Below are 17,981 nucleotides of genomic sequence, written 5' to 3'. Positions count from 1 at the left end.
AATATTCGTTTTTTATTGATAATTTATTTATTTTAACAATATATTCGTGTTCCAATTTGCAACTATGTTCTGAAAAAAAAAAAATCCTGTTCAATAGAAAAAAGTTGTTTTTTTTTAACCCATACATATCAAAATAACACATTTTGTAGCTATAATTGCAATACCGTGATACCGTGAAACCGCGGTATTTTTGCTCACGGTTATCGTACCGTCAAAATCTCATACCGGCACATGCCTACGTGGGATTTACCCGTGTCATGGCTTTCAGAGATGGGGAGATGTACCAGGAATTACCCGGGTTGGACACTTTCAGACTTGTCCAGTGTTGGCGACTCGGTGCTCTATGTGCGGGGAGGGCAGGGGGCTGGAATTTATAACCCGGACATTATGTCATTTTTGGTCGGCTACAAAATAAACATCACATTTCAAAAGATGGCCAATGGACTATCTCTCCCTCGGCTCTAAGATCCAGTAGCAATTTAATTTTGTTAGGTTCCCAGTTTAATTTGCTATCTTTCCAGTTTGCCATGTTGATAATTGCGAGTGACCGAGGAATTAAACGGCAGCTTTCACACATGCCACGTCCCAGGTAAGTCCCGGACATTTTACTAGGACTAGGCATGTGCTGGTATGAGATTCTGACGGAATGATAACCTTGGACCAGTGGTCTCCAAACTATTCCACATAGGGTCACAGTGGGTGCAGGATTTCCCTCCAACAAAACAAGACCATACCTTTTCACCAATCCAGTGTTTTATAAGTGTAATCAGTTGATTGCGGTCAGGTGCTGCTTGTTTTAGTAGAAACCACATTGGTTAAAAGGTCTGTCCTTGATGGTTATGAACAAAAACCAGGACCCACAGCAGCCCTCGAGGACCGGACAAAATATCATGGTTTCATGGTATTGCAATTGCAGCTCTAAAAGGTGTTACATAAAAACTTTTTTCCATTAACAGTATTTTTATTTTTCAAAACATATTAGCAAATTGGAACATAGGTATGATGTTAAGTTAAAATAAATTTGAAACATAACAAAAATAACAAAAAATATTTGAAATATTCTAAATCAAATCAAAATACAGTCCTTAAAGTGAGCCTAAACTCACAGCCACATCTCAACCTTATTACTATCAGAACAAAAATATTTTTTTTTCCATAAAAAGCATGTGTATATGACTTTATCATGTTTACATTATACACACTCTTTCTCAACATAGAAGGTTGCCAGAGAGAGAAAAAAACACCACGTGTTACCACCGCTAGAAACACTAAACACGCTGGAGTTAACTCTCGAAGCGTGTTATTAACCTTTAATTTTGTATAAATGCGAAATCATAATAGAGGTACTGCCTCCTTAGGTGCCACCCTCCATAAACATGTTTTAAATGTCGGCTGGCCCTAAGCTGCGGCCGTCTGTATTTTTTTATGTAGCCGAAGTACTCCCATGCTAGCGATTTGGTTTTGTTCAATGGGGAAAAAGTTCAGGAGTTTCACCTCCTCCAGCCATCGTGGAGCACAGCTGACTCACTGACACTGAGCAACAACCGCTGGGGGAGGGTTGAGCCTTGCAGCTGCAAGCGAGAGATTTCTCCCTGCATTTATGATACATAAAAAAACAGCTAATACCTTAGGGACAGTATGACGGAAAATTTTTTAGGTTTTGAAACCATGACATTTTCATACCACGGTACACTTTGAAACCGGTTATTGGCAGATGACTAATCTTACTGCGAAGAAAGTGAAAATGAAGATCGGCCCGCTATGCTATTTACAGTATTTCATCAGCCTTTGCGTTGTGACCGAAGAATCAAACGGCAGCGTTCACACACGCGGTGTCCCGGGCAAGTCCCGAACATTATACTAGGACGCGATCCGGTTAATGTCCAAGTCATCTCTGTGTCAGTCGTCCTGGGAAATTGCTTTCAGACATAAGGGCTACCCGTTTGAATCCCAGGATTTAACCGGAGTTCAGCATATGTCTGAAAGGGGCTTTACATTCCATTAATTTCTTTAATATGTGTATAAGTCATCATGACATTGTTCGTCAACAAGAAACATGTGGGTTGGTGTTAAAAAGAAGACTCGGTTATTAGCAAGCCAACAAAACGCACAATTAAAATAAAAATGGTTAAGTTCATGAGTCTGGTATAAGTGACAGTAAATACATTTTTTTTTTTTTTTTTTAACAGTAAATACTAGAGATTTCCCGATCGATCGGGATGCCGATCGATCGGTTCCGATCACGTCATTTTCAAAGTATCGGAATCGGCAAAAAAATATCGGCCATGCCTTTTTTTAATATATATATATATTAATTCAATCGGTTTTTAATTGTATTTAACGTTACAGACATAATATGTTACACTCATCCAGAGTCTTTAATTTAGGTTTAGGGCAGGGTTGTCTAAAATATCCAGATAACGGCGGCAATTATATTATTAATAAATATGTCACGTTTATTAACTATTTAACACTATTAATATGTGCGCTGCATAACCCTCTCACTCATTGTCGCGCTCAGCCTGTAGTGACACTGGTTTACCTATATAGAGAGATAAATGGTAGCGCAAAATGAGCAGAGCAAATTTTAGCAGCCTTTGGAGCCATTGTTCATTTGGCTAATACCTTGCATTCCCTCTCCCTATGATTCAAATATCATGGGAAACAATGTGGAGAAGCAAGGTGGCAAATGATCTTTGTCTTAACCCCATAAATTATTTCCCAAAGCAGAGAAGATATATCCAATGGTAGCATGACGCACAGTCATGGTTTTACTTCCCATCATGGTTCCACTTCCCATCATGCATTGGGGCATGGCCACAGTATCATTTACTGAAAGCTCAACAAATACACTAGACGTATAGATATATGACTAGATAGATGACTAGATATATATTCGTCCGAGTTTTATTCATTTTTTTCTTAATGCATTGCCAAAATGTATATGATCGGGAAAAATCATCGGGAATGATTGGAATTGAATTGGGAGCAAAAAAAAAGCAATCGGATAGGGAAATATCGGGATCGGCAGATACTTAAACTAAAACGATCGGGATCAGATCGGGAGCAAAAAAACATGATCAGAACAACCCTAGTAAATACATTTCATTAATGTAATTCAATGCCCAACCCAAAAATGCGATGCGTCTTGTGAAATGCTTTCATGACTGTGTTTTTGATTCACCAGTGATTTCCAAATGTGTAAGTAGCAAAAGGTAAAGGACCTAAACCACTAAGTCTCAATTTTGGTGTACGTTTTCTTTTGTGGTGTGCAGTTTGATCTTTTTTTTTTTTTTTTTTTTGTAAGGTAAAATATTGTGTAGACCTGAAATACAAAAATAGCTTGTTTAACTTATAAACTTGAGGAACGTTTCCTCATTTAGTAACAAATTCAACTGCACAACTGCTAGCTCCTCATCAATTTGAAGATGTCGACTTCATATACTGTCAGTTTAACATCATACCTGGCACTCTGTTGGATGTTCTCCGCTCATAAAGTCCGAAGAGATGTGTGAGAGGCAGTATTACTGTTCTCCACAAGCGTACTTTGGATCCCTTTCCAAAGCGGGCCATGTTCCGCTCTGACTCGAGTGTATGCCTACAATCGCTATTCCATTTGTACAGTCAGGATTGGTATGAGCAGAGTGGGGGAAAAAAGGGGCCCAGACTCACACTATGTGCACGATTGAATTTGGGACCTATGTGACAACACGTGAGTCTGTTGTATAACAGATGCGGCCATCCGGATACACTGATACAAAGACTTTGGATTCAGCAATCATCATTAAGTACCCCTACACATACAAGAAATATACTATTTAAACAGTTTGAGTGCAAATGTACCTGATGAAATGGGATTTTTTTTTTTTCAAATCCAAAAATACATATCTAAAACAATTATTTATTCCAAAATTGTTAAACCTGTATACACCTTTTGCTGTTTATGGAACAGAAATAGCTCTATGTCCAACAACATTCCCAGATTTCATATTAAGTTATTTTGTGACTAAAATAAGACAAAATCGCTACTATTTCAGTAAATTGTCAGTATACTTGAAAAGAATGATTACATGAATAAATTGGGATATACAGTACTGGCATGGACCAATTGGCTTTACACATTTTCTGGCCACATGGGGGCAGCAAACACAATAAAACAAAAAGCTCATGAAAAATCTAATGTGTTTTCTCCAAGAACATCTAAAAATATCTTACCTTGTAACTGTTGCTGCTCCAAAGCCAGCGTCTCCAGCGTGTAGTTGCAGAACTCCAGGTTCTCCATGACCTGCATACGGGCCGTCTCCTCTTCTTCCTCCTCCAGCATGGCCCTGAGTTCCTCAGCTGTGTGCGCGTATGCGTCCATGTTGTTCTCCACCTCTTGTAGCCGTAGCAACAGCTGGTAGTGCTCACTCTGTTGTTGACTCTCCATCTCAATCTCAGTTTCCAGGTCCTTCTCGGCTTCTTCAGTGGCTTCGAGGTCACCGAAATCTGGTTGCCCTTCAGTGATTTGGTCAAGAAGGTTTACTGGTGGTTCATCGGGGGCAAAGAAGATAGGTGTGTTGCTATGGAGAGGGTTGGTGGCAAGTCTCGGGATGGGCGGAGGTGGACGAGGAGCAGGGCGGGTTGGTTTGCTCACAGGTACGGCTTGGGGATGAGCCACTTGTGGACGAGGAGGTGGAGGGCGAAGGGTCCTGCGTCTCTCTAATGAAGAAGAAGCAGAGTTGGACCCGCGGATGATATCGCTCTCGTCGCTGTAGCTCAAAATGGAGAAGTGTCTGGAGATGGGAACTTGTTGGTTGGGTTCAACGGATGCGCCGATGATGTCGCTACATGATGACGTCAGGCTTTTCTCGAATTCAAAAAGCTGTTGGGACAATTTGGCCTCCAAGTCGCCGGCTGACGTCAGCAGGGAGTCCAAGGTGAAGGATTTTGGCTTGAAGCCATTGGAGCCTGAACGCATCTTCTGCTGGGAACGACTGGATTGGCTCCCGACGTCTGTGACACTCACATTCTGCTGTTTATGGTTCTCAACAAGGTTTGTCCATCCTTGTCCAAGTGTTGCACTTCGGTTAGATGTGGGGACACCATTTGCTGCTAGTCTATGATTGTTGTGGAGGTTTTTTGACCAACCAGAGTGGGTGCTTGGAAGAGTCAGACTATGGGATAATTTAGATTGAGAAGGTCGGATGTTGCCATTAGTATAATTGGTCGGTTTTGTGTTGATGCGGTTCCTTTGGCTATGTGCAGGCAGGCTAGGCCGGGGAGGTGGGGTTCTTCGCCTTGTGGGTGGCATAGATTTGGGTCTCTGTGGTTTTTGGTCTGTCGACGTTTGAGAGCCTATCCTAGCATCTGAATTGCTCTGTCTTCTGCTTTCATTTTGAGTCTTGCTGTCACTTGGTATCTGCTCTTCACTCCTCTCAAAGTAGTCCAAGTCCCAAATTGTATGGTCTTCATAAGACGCCAGTTCAAGCTTTTTACCATTGCGGCATGAAAGATCCGTATTCTCCTCCTTTTCTGGTACGTGATTTGTTTCCGCTTCCATTTTTGGACGTGAATCTTCAATTTTGACGAACCGATGGGGAAAGATACCACGCTGCCCTCTCAGTTCCCCTTCTAGCCAGCCATCTTCCACAGTGTTTACGACACGAATGCGGTCGCCCACATCAAAGTCCAACTCGCCAGGCTCCATGGCGCGAAATTCATACAGTGCCACTCCATAGACAGCACCCTCTACCACTTCATCATCTTCTTTGACCAACTCTTTCTCCTCCTCTATCTCCACATCTTCCAAGGCATCTTCTTCTGTGCCATTTGCTTTATCATCAAGGTCGTCGCTTAAAAACGGGGGGTCCGCAACCTCCTGCGGTGATCGAAGATGATTCAGCAGCTCCACAAATCCCTCTGGGAAGATGCCCCTGCGGCCATTCAGCTCCCCCTCAAACCAGCCCGGTTCGGGTAGACCGGTGATGATAATTAAGTCCCCCTCGAGGAAGTCCAGTTCCTCGTTGAGTTGCGCATGAAGACTCATGAGAGCTCTGGCGCAGCCGAGGGCGTAGGGTGGGAGATCGGAAGCCATCGCCTGGGCTGAACGTTCGGATAATTGCCTGGAGCGGCATGAAAGGTTCAGCTCCTTCACACAGGATGCGGGGAAGACACCGCGGGTTCCCCAGGCATTACTGCCACGAAGCCAGGCTTCCCCGAGCTCCATTGCGTCCCCCGACTCACCAACTACCACATCGCCTGTGAAAACACAGAATAAAGATGAATTATTTCAATATTTAATGCTCATGTTCTTAATGGAAATGCACTACTTAGGCACTATAGCAATAACACTATCATTTCAGATCAATGGGTTGCAGAAATGTGATAAAATAGATTCTAAAGTTGTCATGCTCATATTTGTTTGCCCTGCGTATTTTTGTGGAGAATTGGGGGTCTGAGGAATGACTGGTCAGCTACAATTTATAGGGGGTCACATTCCTAACACCCTGCAGCTCCACCTCCCATTGTGTCTAGGAGCAAAACTGGGACACGGCCAACAGGAGCATGGAAATTCGTACTGGAAATGAACATGTCACAGACAGGACAATTTCCTTATTTTGCAGGAAATGTCCTTGACTATATCTATTTAAAACATAGTAGACAGTTTTAAATCACATCTGCTACGACTACAACTACTGCTAACACTTTAAATGGGTTTAATTTTACCAGAGTGAAGGATCTTTGCAAACATGGCTGTCCCTATAGTCCTGAGCGTGATGGCCAAAGGATGACACACAACAACAAATAAAACAACACAGCTCATTTCATCATGTTCAGACGTTTCAGGTAGAAAAACAAACAAGAAAAAGCAACAAGCGAGTTCACGCCACTTTCAGTTAAGCATCTGAGGACATCTAGTGGGAAGTTTGGGATGTTGTCTGACACAGTGGAGGAGGCTGTTGCGGTGCACACACATTCCAACACCCGATTCTCATATGCTTGTATTTGCATATACAGTGCCATCCATAAATATTGGATTTATAATAATTATGTGTTTTTTAGCTTCTAATATTTTTTTTTCTAAATATTATGGGACCTTAATGGAAAAAAAGAGAAAAATCCAACCTTCAATACAAGTGCATTTATTCAGTGGGGGAAAAAATCCCACATAAAGAAATAATTATTTGACATCAAATAATGTTTGCCACGAAAGATGCGCATGCTGAAAAGCACCTCATACCCACTGTGAAGTATGGGGGTGGGTCAGTGATGTTGTGGGCCTGTTTCGCTTCCAAAGGCCCTGGGAACCTTGTTAGGGTGCATGGCATCATGAATGCTTTGAAATACCAGGACATTTTAAATCAAAATCTGTTGCCCGAAAGCTGAAGATGGGTCGTCACTGGGTCTTTCAGCAAGACAATGACCCTAAACATATGGCCAAATCTACACAAAAATGGTTCACCAGACACAAAATCAAGCTCCTCCCATGGCCATCTCAGTCCCCAGACCTCAACCCCATTGAAAACCTGTGGGGTGAGCTGAAGAGGAGAGTACAGAGGAGAGGACCCAGGTCTCAGGATGATTTAGACTAGAGAGATTCTGCAAAGAGGAATGGCTGAAGATCCCTCTTTCTGTCTTTTCCCATCTTTTGAAACATTATAGGAGAAGATTAGATGCTGTTTTGTTGGCAAAAGTGGGTTGTACAAAGTATTAACACCAGGGGTGCTAATAATTGTGACACACATTATTTGATGTCAAATAATTATTTCTTTATGTTGGATTTTTCCCCAATGAATAAATGCACTTGTATTGAAGGTTGGATTTTTCTCTTTTTTTCCATTAAGGTCCCATATTATTTAGAAAAAAAAAATATTAGAAGCTAAAAAACACATAATTATTATAAATCCAATAATTATGGAGGGCACTGTATGGTGAGGAGCAGAAGTATTTGCACCCCTTGTGATTTTGCAAGTTCACCCACTAAGAAAATAGGTAGAGGTCTGATAATTGTCATGTTGGAAGATCCAGCCATGACTCATCTTTGTGTCTTTGACTGACGGAAGGAGGTTGTGGCTCAAACTCTGACAATACATTTCACCATTCACCTCTGCTTTAAACAGTACAGTCGTCCTGTCCCTTTTGCTGAAAAGCAGGCCAAAAGCATTAGGTTTCCACCCCCATACTTCACAGTGGGGATGGTGTTCTTAGGATTGTACTCATCCTTCTTTTTCCTTCACACATGACGAGTAAAGTTTGCACCAAAAAGTTCTACTTTGGGCTCATCTGACCACATGACTATTCTCCCATGATCCCTCTGCATTATTCATATGGTCCGTGGCAAATTTCAGATGGGCCTTCACATGTACTAGCTTCAACAGGGGAACCTTGTGATCAATGCATAATTTTAAACCACTGCATCATCGTGTTCTACTGAGAGTAGCCTTTGAAACAATGCATCGAGCTATCTTCAGGTCATTGACCAGCTCGCCTCCTACCGTGTAGTTTTAGGCTGAGACCTCACTTTTCTCATCATGAGTGATGCTCCACGAGGAGAGATTTTACATGGAGCCCCAGTCAGAGGTAGACTATCAGTCATATTTAGCCTTTTCCATTTTCTACTAATTGCTCCTACAGTTGATTTATTCTCACCAAACTTCTTTCGAATTGTCCCATAGCCTATTCTAGCTTTGTGGAGCTCAATTTTTTTTTTCTCTGGTGTCTTTCAAAAGCTCTCTGGTCTTCCCCATGGCAGCAGTTGGATTATGACTGAGTGTGGGGTGCACAGGTGACAATATTAAGTTCAAACGGGTGGTGGGTGGGTGTTTACTCATGGAGTAAAGGTGGACTTTTTTAAGGTAGACTGACAACCTTTTGAGTGTCATAATTATTGCTGATTCTCAAGGGTACAAATACTTATGAACCCCAGTAAATTACAAATAAATCATTTTTAAAAATCATACAATGTGATTTCTGGATTTTTTAGATCATGTCTCTATGAGTGGAAATCTCTATCTATTTTCTAAGTGGGCGAACTTGCAAACTCACAAGGGGTCCAAATACTTCTGCTACTCACTGTAAATATTGCATGTATTGGGAGTACAATATTATTGAGTGTTCTCAACGTGTTTGTGGCATTCACTATTTGTATTAAGAAAAAAACATGCAAAAGTGGTTAAGATTTAAATACTTGTGTATCCCACTTAAAGAGCCTACAGTTATAAAGACTCACTTCTAACTACATTTTTAGGCCGAACATAAAAAAAATTTACCTGAGTGCAGAAACATCAATAAGTAGCATTATACTAAGTTAGGGGGGGAAAAAAAACATTCATTTGAAGTCATTTTATTTTTTGATCAATGGCACCTCCGCGACCCTCGTGAGGAATAAGCGGCATGGAAAATGAATGAATGAATGACACAGATAGTGTTTCAAGCATAGAAGTTACATATTTTTCATTTATTTTATTTATTCTTTTTTTTTTTGGTACTTGTTCCAAAAATAACTTCATCAAAATAAAACTGCAAACCCATGATAACGAAGTCTAAACAATTAAACTGAATGAAACTCCTTACCTCTCATTAAGGAAAGAGTTCCTGGTTCCGTAGAGCAGAAATCATTGATGCACACATACAGTCGGTCTCCAGGCTTGGTGCTAGGAATGGTAACCTCTTCCACAAAGGTGCTGGGAAACTGACCTAAAGACAGCATAGGGGGGGGAAACCCAACTTCCTTAGTATTCGTGACCTTTAGTCATTCTCATCATATTTTAAGCAACTAAAATGTTGCCAGCACAAGACAAAATGTATTAATATCCACATTGTGGCTCCTACACCAAAAAGCTGAAAGCTATTCTGTTTTCAGTAATCGTGCCTAATGTCGACACCTTACCGGTGACGCCATCTTTGTTGCCCAGCAACCAGAACTCATCCACCACGCTGAGCACCTCTATAACATCGCCAGTGAAGAGGGGCAGCTCCTCGGAGACGCTGGGGAGGAACTCGAACACTGCGCGCACCAGCGACCCAGCTTCCATTACTCATAACCTGCACAGACAAGGAAGTCATGTTATTAATGCGCGAGAACTGCATTGGAATTTAATAAAAGCAAATTCAGACTAGGACATTTTAGGTATGGACACACATGCCATGGATGGGGATTTCCAGGTGGGGATGGCCTGGCTAAAGGTGGGAAATGAGAGAAGAGGGATGCAGTTTCCCATTGAATCAATGAGGTCTCTGTTAGGATTGATGAGTAGGCAGAGTGAAGAGGGTGGAACTAAGTGCTGGGCGGTGTTACCCATGCTTAGGTTATCATGGAGGTGCCATAAAACAGATGGAACCAGATGTGAAAGTAGGCATGTGCTGGTATGAGAATCTGACGGTATGACAACCTTCAGCCAAAATATCACAGCTCTAAAATGTGTTACTTCGCGATATGTATCTGGGTTTAAAAAACAAACTATTTTTTCCATTGAACAGGATTTTTATTTTTCAAAACATATTTGCAAATTGTAACATAAATATAATGTTAAGTTAAAATTAGGGCTGTCAAAATTATCGTGTTAACGGGCGTTAATTTTTTAAATGAATCACGAAAAAATATTTGACGCAATTAATGCACATGCCCCGCTCAAACAGATTAAAATGACAGCAGTGTAATGTCCGCTTGTTACTTGTTTTTTGGTCTTTGGCGCCCTCTGCTGGCGCTTGGGTCCAAATGATTTTATGGGTTTAAAGTGCCTGTGACACGAAAAAGCATGTTTATTTCATAATACACGCGGTATTTTATGCCCCTGAATGATATGGGCCGCTTGGATGTGTGTGGAAGCGATCGCTATTTTTATTTAGTTTTTTGAATCCCGCGCCATGAAAATGAGTGACTTCCGGCTTCGGTCTCGCATTGAGGAGGAGGGCGCTGTGACGTGTGCGGTAGAAGACGTCCTCTTCACGCTACAGTGTACTGTTGTGTATGAGGACGAAGGATTCAGCTGATTTTGCGGATTACTACGTTTATTTTTCGTATCACGCCAGCCAAACGGCTGCAGAAAAATCATTCTGTATGAGGGAGGGGCGTATGCGCCTTTTTGGAGTTTCAAAAGTTTCCCATTCATCGTGGATATTTACTGTGGGACCATTGGACTTACGAGGAAGTGAGTAAACACCTTGTTTTGTATTATGTCAAATACGAATACAGCGATTACAAAGTAAACACTACAAACTTCCTTTAAATGAAGGACTACTTACGTTTGATCATTGATAGGCATGTAAAAAGCTCTCCTAATGCATTAGCAGCAGCACGTTAGCTGCATTAGCTCCAGCCACCCTCCTCCGGGGAACAAACTGTAAATTGCTCTCCGCCGGGCGGTTTGCCGATCCGCTATGACATTCGACAACCGGGTCGTCATGTCAAATAATCCAGGATAGCTTTGTGTGATTTTCCGCTTTGAAGACTTTGAAACATCACTCGGTTCGGGTTAGCATGTCGGCTAGCTGTCACTCCTTCTGGTTTGTTTACATTCTCCGAAGCCGGGGAAGGGAAATGACATATGTCCGATTTAGGTGTCATAAAATATCATTCGGGAGGTGCGACAGTAAAGGTGAAGTCGACAGTTTTGACCATTATGTAGTAATTTTGCCATGTCGTCTTGAATAAATGGATTTTTATTATTTCATATTCCATTTAGCACAAGATTGTTATTTGTCTTGACCATGCCATTTATTTAGCAATTGGGGAAAATACTTGGATAAAAAGAATATCCTGTAAAAATATGGAAGTAAAGAGACAGAAACAATGACATTTTGCCGCTCTCTTCGTCGCGTTTTCCTCATTGTGAATAGTTCCCCCTCGACGGGCTGACTGGTCCTTCTCAAGCCATTTATATAACTATTGGGGAAAAATACTTGGATAAAAAGAATATCCTGTAAAAATATGGAAGTAAAGAGACAGAAACAATGACATTTTGCCGCTCTCTTCGTCGCGTTTTCCTCATTGTGAATAGTTCCCCCTCGACGGGCTGACTGGTCCTTCTCAAGCCATTTATATAGCTATTGGGGAAAAATACTTGCATAAAAAGAATATCCTGTAAAAATATTGGAGTAGAGAGACTGAAACAATGACATTTTGCGGCTCTCTTCGTCGCGTTTTCCTCGTTCTGAACAATTCCCCCTCAATGGACTGAATAGTAAAACCGATGAGCCCAGTCTACCGCTGACGTCATCCACCTGTTGGGGACGCTAAAGCCCTATAATGGTAGGCGTGGCTAACCGGAAGATTAAAAGACCAATTTCTCGTCATCTGCGCTTTGCTAAATTGTTGTATATAGTCGAATCGTCTCAAAATATGATTCTAATTCACATAATAATGCCATTTAAGACTTTTTTTCTCGTGTCATATGCTCTTTAAGCACAATGAGTGAGCATGGTGTAATTATTGACATCAACAATGACGAGCTACTAGTTTATTTTTTGGTTGAAAATTTTACAAATTTTAATAAAACGAAAACATTAAGAGGGGTTTTGATATGAAATTTCTATAACTTGTACAACCATTTATCTTTTAAGAACTACAAGTCTTTCTATCCATGGATCACTTTAACAGAATGTTAATAATGTTAATGCCATCTTGTTGATTTATTGTTATAATAAACAAATACAGTACTTATGAACCGTATGTTGAATATATATATCTGTCTTGTGTTTTATCTTTCCGTTCCAACAATAATTTACAGAAAAATATGGCATATTTTAGAGATGGTTTGAATTGCGATTAATTACGATTAATTAATTTTTAAGCTGTAATTAACTCGATTAAAAATTTTTATCGTTTGACAGCCCTAGTTGAAATACATTTTAAATGAATAAATTAAAATAAAATGCAGTCCTTTAGTTGAACCTAAACTAGGCATGTGCCAATTACCAGTTTCAAGTTATACCTTGGTATGAAAACGTCAAGGTTTCAAAACCACAAAAATTTTATGTCATACAGGCTGGGACGCGAACCCACACCACGCAGCACGACGTGCTCCATATCAACAGTGTAGGGATGCTAACCACTGCGCCAATAAAGCTCGAGCCAAGGGCTTAGCTGTCAGCGTCCCTACTTGGCGGCATCGGAGGGAAGGTCTTCTACGCTCCGCCTCACACACGCGGACCTGCGTGTACCCATCACATATTTTTTATGTCCCAAAAATGCATGGAGAAATCCCTCGCTTGGAGCTATAAGGCTCAACCCTCCCCTACCGGTTGTTGCTGAGTGTCAGTGAGTCAGCTGTGCTACATGATGGCTGGAGGAGGTGAAACTCAACTTTTTCCGCCATCAAAAAAACGAAATGCAAATTCATATTGGACGTATTGCCTCCTCGGCAGCAGTGTTGTTAATAACGGAGTATAACTGCATTAGAGTTTAACGGCGTTACTGACGGCGTTATTTTTTTCAGAAGTGAGTAATCTAATTAATTACTTTTCTCATCTTTGCAACGCTGTTACCATTACCGAGGATGTAAAGGCGTGAGTTACTATGCGTTACTACGTTGGTTGAATGACGCGAGAAAAGTCTGAGAGACAGAGAGAGAGAAGAGCGGGTAGTGGGAAAGCGGGAACAGAGTTTTACTGTTGTTGCAAGCACGATGCTAGGCTAGGTGGCTCCAATAATACCTGACTGTAGCCAACAGCCTACAATCTACGCCTAGATGACGCTACACTAGATATCACATATATATAGAACTAGATGCGAAATGACAGACTCGGCGGCATTAGCAAATGCATAGAGAAGGAGATGCGAAATGATACACTCGCCGGTGTTAGTAAACAGCCGCCATTTGTAGCAGTAGACTTCTCAGGAAGGCTCTTTTGTAGAGAACCTTCCTAGTGAAGTTTTTATGTACAGTAAAATACTCCTAAAGAGGCAAAATCTTGACTTGAATCTTTCATTAAATGATGAAACAGTTTTAAAACTTTCACATGTAGAAAGTAAACAGAAGGGATCGAACGCAATAACGGGAGCAATTTTAAAAACTTTAACAGTTGATTCACAACATTAAATGACATCCAAACATAGCAAAGGTTATTATCTAGTTATTGCAATATCCACAATTCCCTTGTGTCTATTTAAGTTTTGGGTAATTGTCCCAAAAACCCTTTGTACCTCACATAGTGTGACCTATGTTTTTTGTTTTTTTTTTTTTATGGAAAAAAACCCTGAAAAGTAACACCAGATTCTTTGCAAAGTAACTAACTTCTTTTACATTCGGGTAACTGAGTTACTAACTCAATTACTTTATGGAAGAAGTAGTTTGTAACTGTAATTAATTACTTTTTTAAAATAAGATTAACAACACTGCTCGGCAGTCACCTTCCGCAAACATGTTTTACATGTCATTTGGCCTTCCTCCTCTAAGTCGCGGCCGTCTGTAACCTTTCTGTAGCCAAAGTATTCCCATACCAGCGATTTCGTTTTTTTCCGATGGGGCTTTGAAAGAGTTCAGGAGTTTCACCTCCTCCAGCCATCGTGTAGTATAGAGAACTGAGCAACAACTGTTGGGGGAGGGTTGAGTTTTGCAGCTGTAAGTGAGAGATTTCTCCCAGCATTTTTGGAACATAACAAAAATACCGTAGGGATGGTATGAAGGAAATTTTGTAGCTGTTTTGAAACCGTGACGTTTTCATACCACGTCGGTATAGTTTGAAACCGGTAATCGGCACCTGTCCATGTGAAAGGTAACATTTCTGCAAATTTCAAACCTGGAAGGCAATAAGGTGATTTCTGACTCATTGTTGCATAAGTTGTGAAGCAATAGAAACTCAAGAGAGCAAACTATCTTTTTGTTTTTTGTATTGCTCATATTTCAGCTAATCTGCATATCTCAAGAACAAGAATAGCTGCGTGCCAGAAGCTATGAGCATATAACATGTCTTGTCATGCACTAAACTAAACAAGACCAATCTTTAAGCCTTATAAACAAGACTCAGGGATCATTCTGGAAGCGAGTGGACTACGGGTTGCAACTTTTATGCTACATGCCTACTTTTTCAGCATAAATGGAGCCAAAATGTATGACACAGACTGAGAATATTTAGGCGGTTCCATTAGCTCACACGCTGCTTTTCCAAAAGTAAAACTTCCCAATTGACACTATGCTTGAATTCACCTGGACTTGCAAAGAGCCGCTGGGCTGCTGCAGTCGCTTTCTGTCAGCTAATCCTGAGATCTGCATGCAGCCAGACAAGCTCCTTATTGTTATTTATGGGTCTGGGTGAGTGTGTCACAGTGTTGCTTAGTGACTTCTACGCCAGGCCTGGGAAAATGACGACAGCAGGGGGGAACAGGCGTGCCACGTGATGGCAACATGATTTCGTTTCCAACCCTGCAAATAGCTGGCTGTATATCATGGTTGCACAGGCGTGAGTCCTATGTGGTCACAAACAAACATCTGATGCAACAAGGTGAACAATGTTAGTGCCTCCTTGCAATGGATATTTTTTCTTTTCTGCTTCTGACACATCAATATTAACAGATGGAGGACAGTTTATGTTTTACAAAAAAACTGAGCGGGAACAGAATCCTAATTCAAAGACCAAAAGTTTCCTTGGTACAATTGCTGCTTTTTTGTTTTCTCAATTCTAGCTAGGCATTTTACAGTTAAAACCAACCAGGTGTGTCTCTTCTTGAGGATGGTTTACAAGGTCCTGATAACAAGATGAACTTTGCCCACGCTAACAAAAAATCTGGTGTTTTTCTTCTCGCAACACAGAGGAGAAATGAGTGAGACCTAGAGTTGCTGATCTTTCGGATTGGACCACAGCAGTGAGTGGATGTGTGAGCCACTTGGCACTGTTGCCCACAGAGTCACTCAGCATTACGGCAGACAGCTAGGTCAACAGCCGACAAACACATACAACAGCTGAGAGCAGCATTTCGCAGCTTATGCTTTGCAATTTTGGCCAATGAATACCGTAATTTTCAGACGCACCTTACTATAAACCACTACTCACTAAATTTGACACGAAAATGGCCTTTGTTCATTGATAAGCCGCACTGACTACAAGCCGCAGCTGTCCTTTCTGTATTATGGCATATTTACACCAAAAGATATTAACCGGTAAAACTTTATGTGACAGTTGCATCATAAGACTGTCTAAGACCAAATGGTTCATTGCTTCAAGAAGCTTCATTTGGCCATTACTGCTCCTTTGCGGGAGACAGTCGACCTCTGCTGCCACCTGCTGTCAACATTCTTGTCATCCAACATGCCTCCTAGCATGCATTGCAGCGCTAAAGATGTAAATAACAATCAAAATTCATGTTCTATGCTAACTATTTCTTCAGTTACTGTTCCAGTTGTTCCATGTTTTTTGCCCCGATCCGATCCCGATCGTTTTAGTTTGAGTATCTGCCGATCCCGATATTTCCCGATCCGATTGCTTTTTTTTTTTTTGCTCCCGATTCAATTCCAATCATTCCCGATCATTTTTCCCGATCATATACATTTTGGCAATGCATTAAGAAAAAAATGAATAAAACTCGGACGAATATATACATTCAACATACTGTACAGTTCATAAGTACTGTATTTGTTTATTATGACAATAAATCCTCAAGATGGCATTTACATTATTAACATTCTTTCTGTGAGAGGGATCCACGGAAAGACTTGTAATTCTTAAAGGATAAATGTGACTTTGTATATTGTGACTAAATATTGCCATCTAGTGTATTTGTTGAGCTTTCAGTAAATGATACTGTAGCCATTTAACTCTTCTGCCCAAATGCATGATGGGAAGTGCAACCATGACTGTGCGTAGTGGCACCAATTGATATATCTTCTCTGCGTTGGGAAATAACATAGGGTGTTAAGAAAAAGATCAACTAGTACCTTTCTTCCCCACATTGCTTCCCACGATATTTCTAATTGTTGAGAGAGGGATTTTAAGGCTTTAGCCAATTAAAAAAAAAAGGCTCCAAAGACTGCCAAAATTCACTCTACTCATTTTACGCTGCCTTATAGCTCTATATACAGGTAAAACGGCGGCATTATAGATTGAACGCGACAATGCGTGAGTGGGTCGTGAAGCGCATGCGTTAATTGCGTTAAATATTTTAACGTGATTAATTAAAAAAAAAAAAATTACCGCCATTGACGCAATAAATTTGATAGCCGTACTTTAAGCCAAAACTAAAACTCTGGATGAGTGTAAGACATTTTGTCTGTAATGTTAAATACAATTAGAAAACGATTTAATTAAAAAAATAAAATATATATATATATATTTAAAAAAGGCATGTCCGATATTTTTTTGCCGATTCCGATACTTTGAAAATGACGTGATCGGACCCGATCGATCGGCATCTTTACTAGCTATAGTAGTTGGTAACACTTTATTTGACAGTTGCGTCATAAAACTGTCATAAGACCATTGTAATAATGATATTACACTGCCATGAGCATTAATGAATGCTTATGACAGATGTGTCAGGGAAGCTCAAATTTGAACTCCAAGACAAGTGTTACCTCGATACCTCGATTTGAGAAATGAATATGACCCCAACCATGGATTGCTTTGCTTGGAAGGCTTTATGAACAAGAGCTCTCGGGTACAAAATGATGTGACCCAGCCAGGAGCTGTGATCACCCAGAAGTACAAGGAAGTACAATAGAGGCTGGACATTTACACTGTTGAAAGGGCGGTGCCGAAGCCCACCATGAAACGAAACTTACTAAGAAACGAAACTCATCATCTCACAAACCTGGGTATTTTTCCATGCAAAAACATCTTTCAGCTGAGATCTTGAAAACCGGCTCTGGCTAGAACGATGATAAAAACCACAGTCCCCCCTTGTATTCATTCAAGGCATACTGAAAAACATAGGAACATAACAGTCCATATTTGGGCATATTTTGATACAGTCTACAATCGTCAAGGCCATGGGAAGGCACACTCAAACAGATTAATATAACAATGACGCTCTATGCTACAATGTTCTCATGCAAGCATAACAAAAG

General features: G+C 40.8%; 1 protein-coding gene across 5 annotated transcripts in view; it reads right to left on the bottom strand.

Annotated features, from left to right (window-relative positions):
- dnmbp (dynamin binding protein) overlaps positions 1 to 17,981 on the bottom strand; it is a 71,333-nt gene that overhangs the window by 43,153 nt on the left and 10,199 nt on the right. For 2 of the 5 annotated variants that reach the window (XM_057825246.1, XM_057825248.1), the window contains exons 2-4: positions 9,872 to 10,026; positions 9,556 to 9,678; positions 4,216 to 6,240 (exon numbers count right to left, since the gene is read on the bottom strand). In XM_057825246.1, the coding sequence (XP_057681229.1) occupies positions 4,216 to 6,240; positions 9,556 to 9,678; positions 9,872 to 10,016 (2,293 nt within the window). In that variant the 5' untranslated portion in view covers positions 10,017 to 10,026. Of the gene's footprint in view, positions 1 to 4,215; positions 6,241 to 6,708; positions 6,750 to 9,251; positions 9,285 to 9,555; positions 9,679 to 9,871; positions 10,027 to 17,725; positions 17,835 to 17,981 lie in introns of those variants that run through there. The other 3 variants (XM_057825247.1, XM_057825249.1, XM_057825250.1) reach the window with 3 other exon arrangements.

The sequence above is a fragment of the Corythoichthys intestinalis genome, chromosome 21 (genome assembly GCF_030265065.1).
Source record: "Corythoichthys intestinalis isolate RoL2023-P3 chromosome 21, ASM3026506v1, whole genome shotgun sequence".
NCBI classification, from domain to species: Eukaryota; Metazoa; Chordata; class Actinopteri; order Syngnathiformes; family Syngnathidae; genus Corythoichthys; species Corythoichthys intestinalis.
The sequence above is the reverse complement of the archived record's forward strand: the minus strand, read 5'-3'. Positions and strand labels throughout refer to the sequence as shown.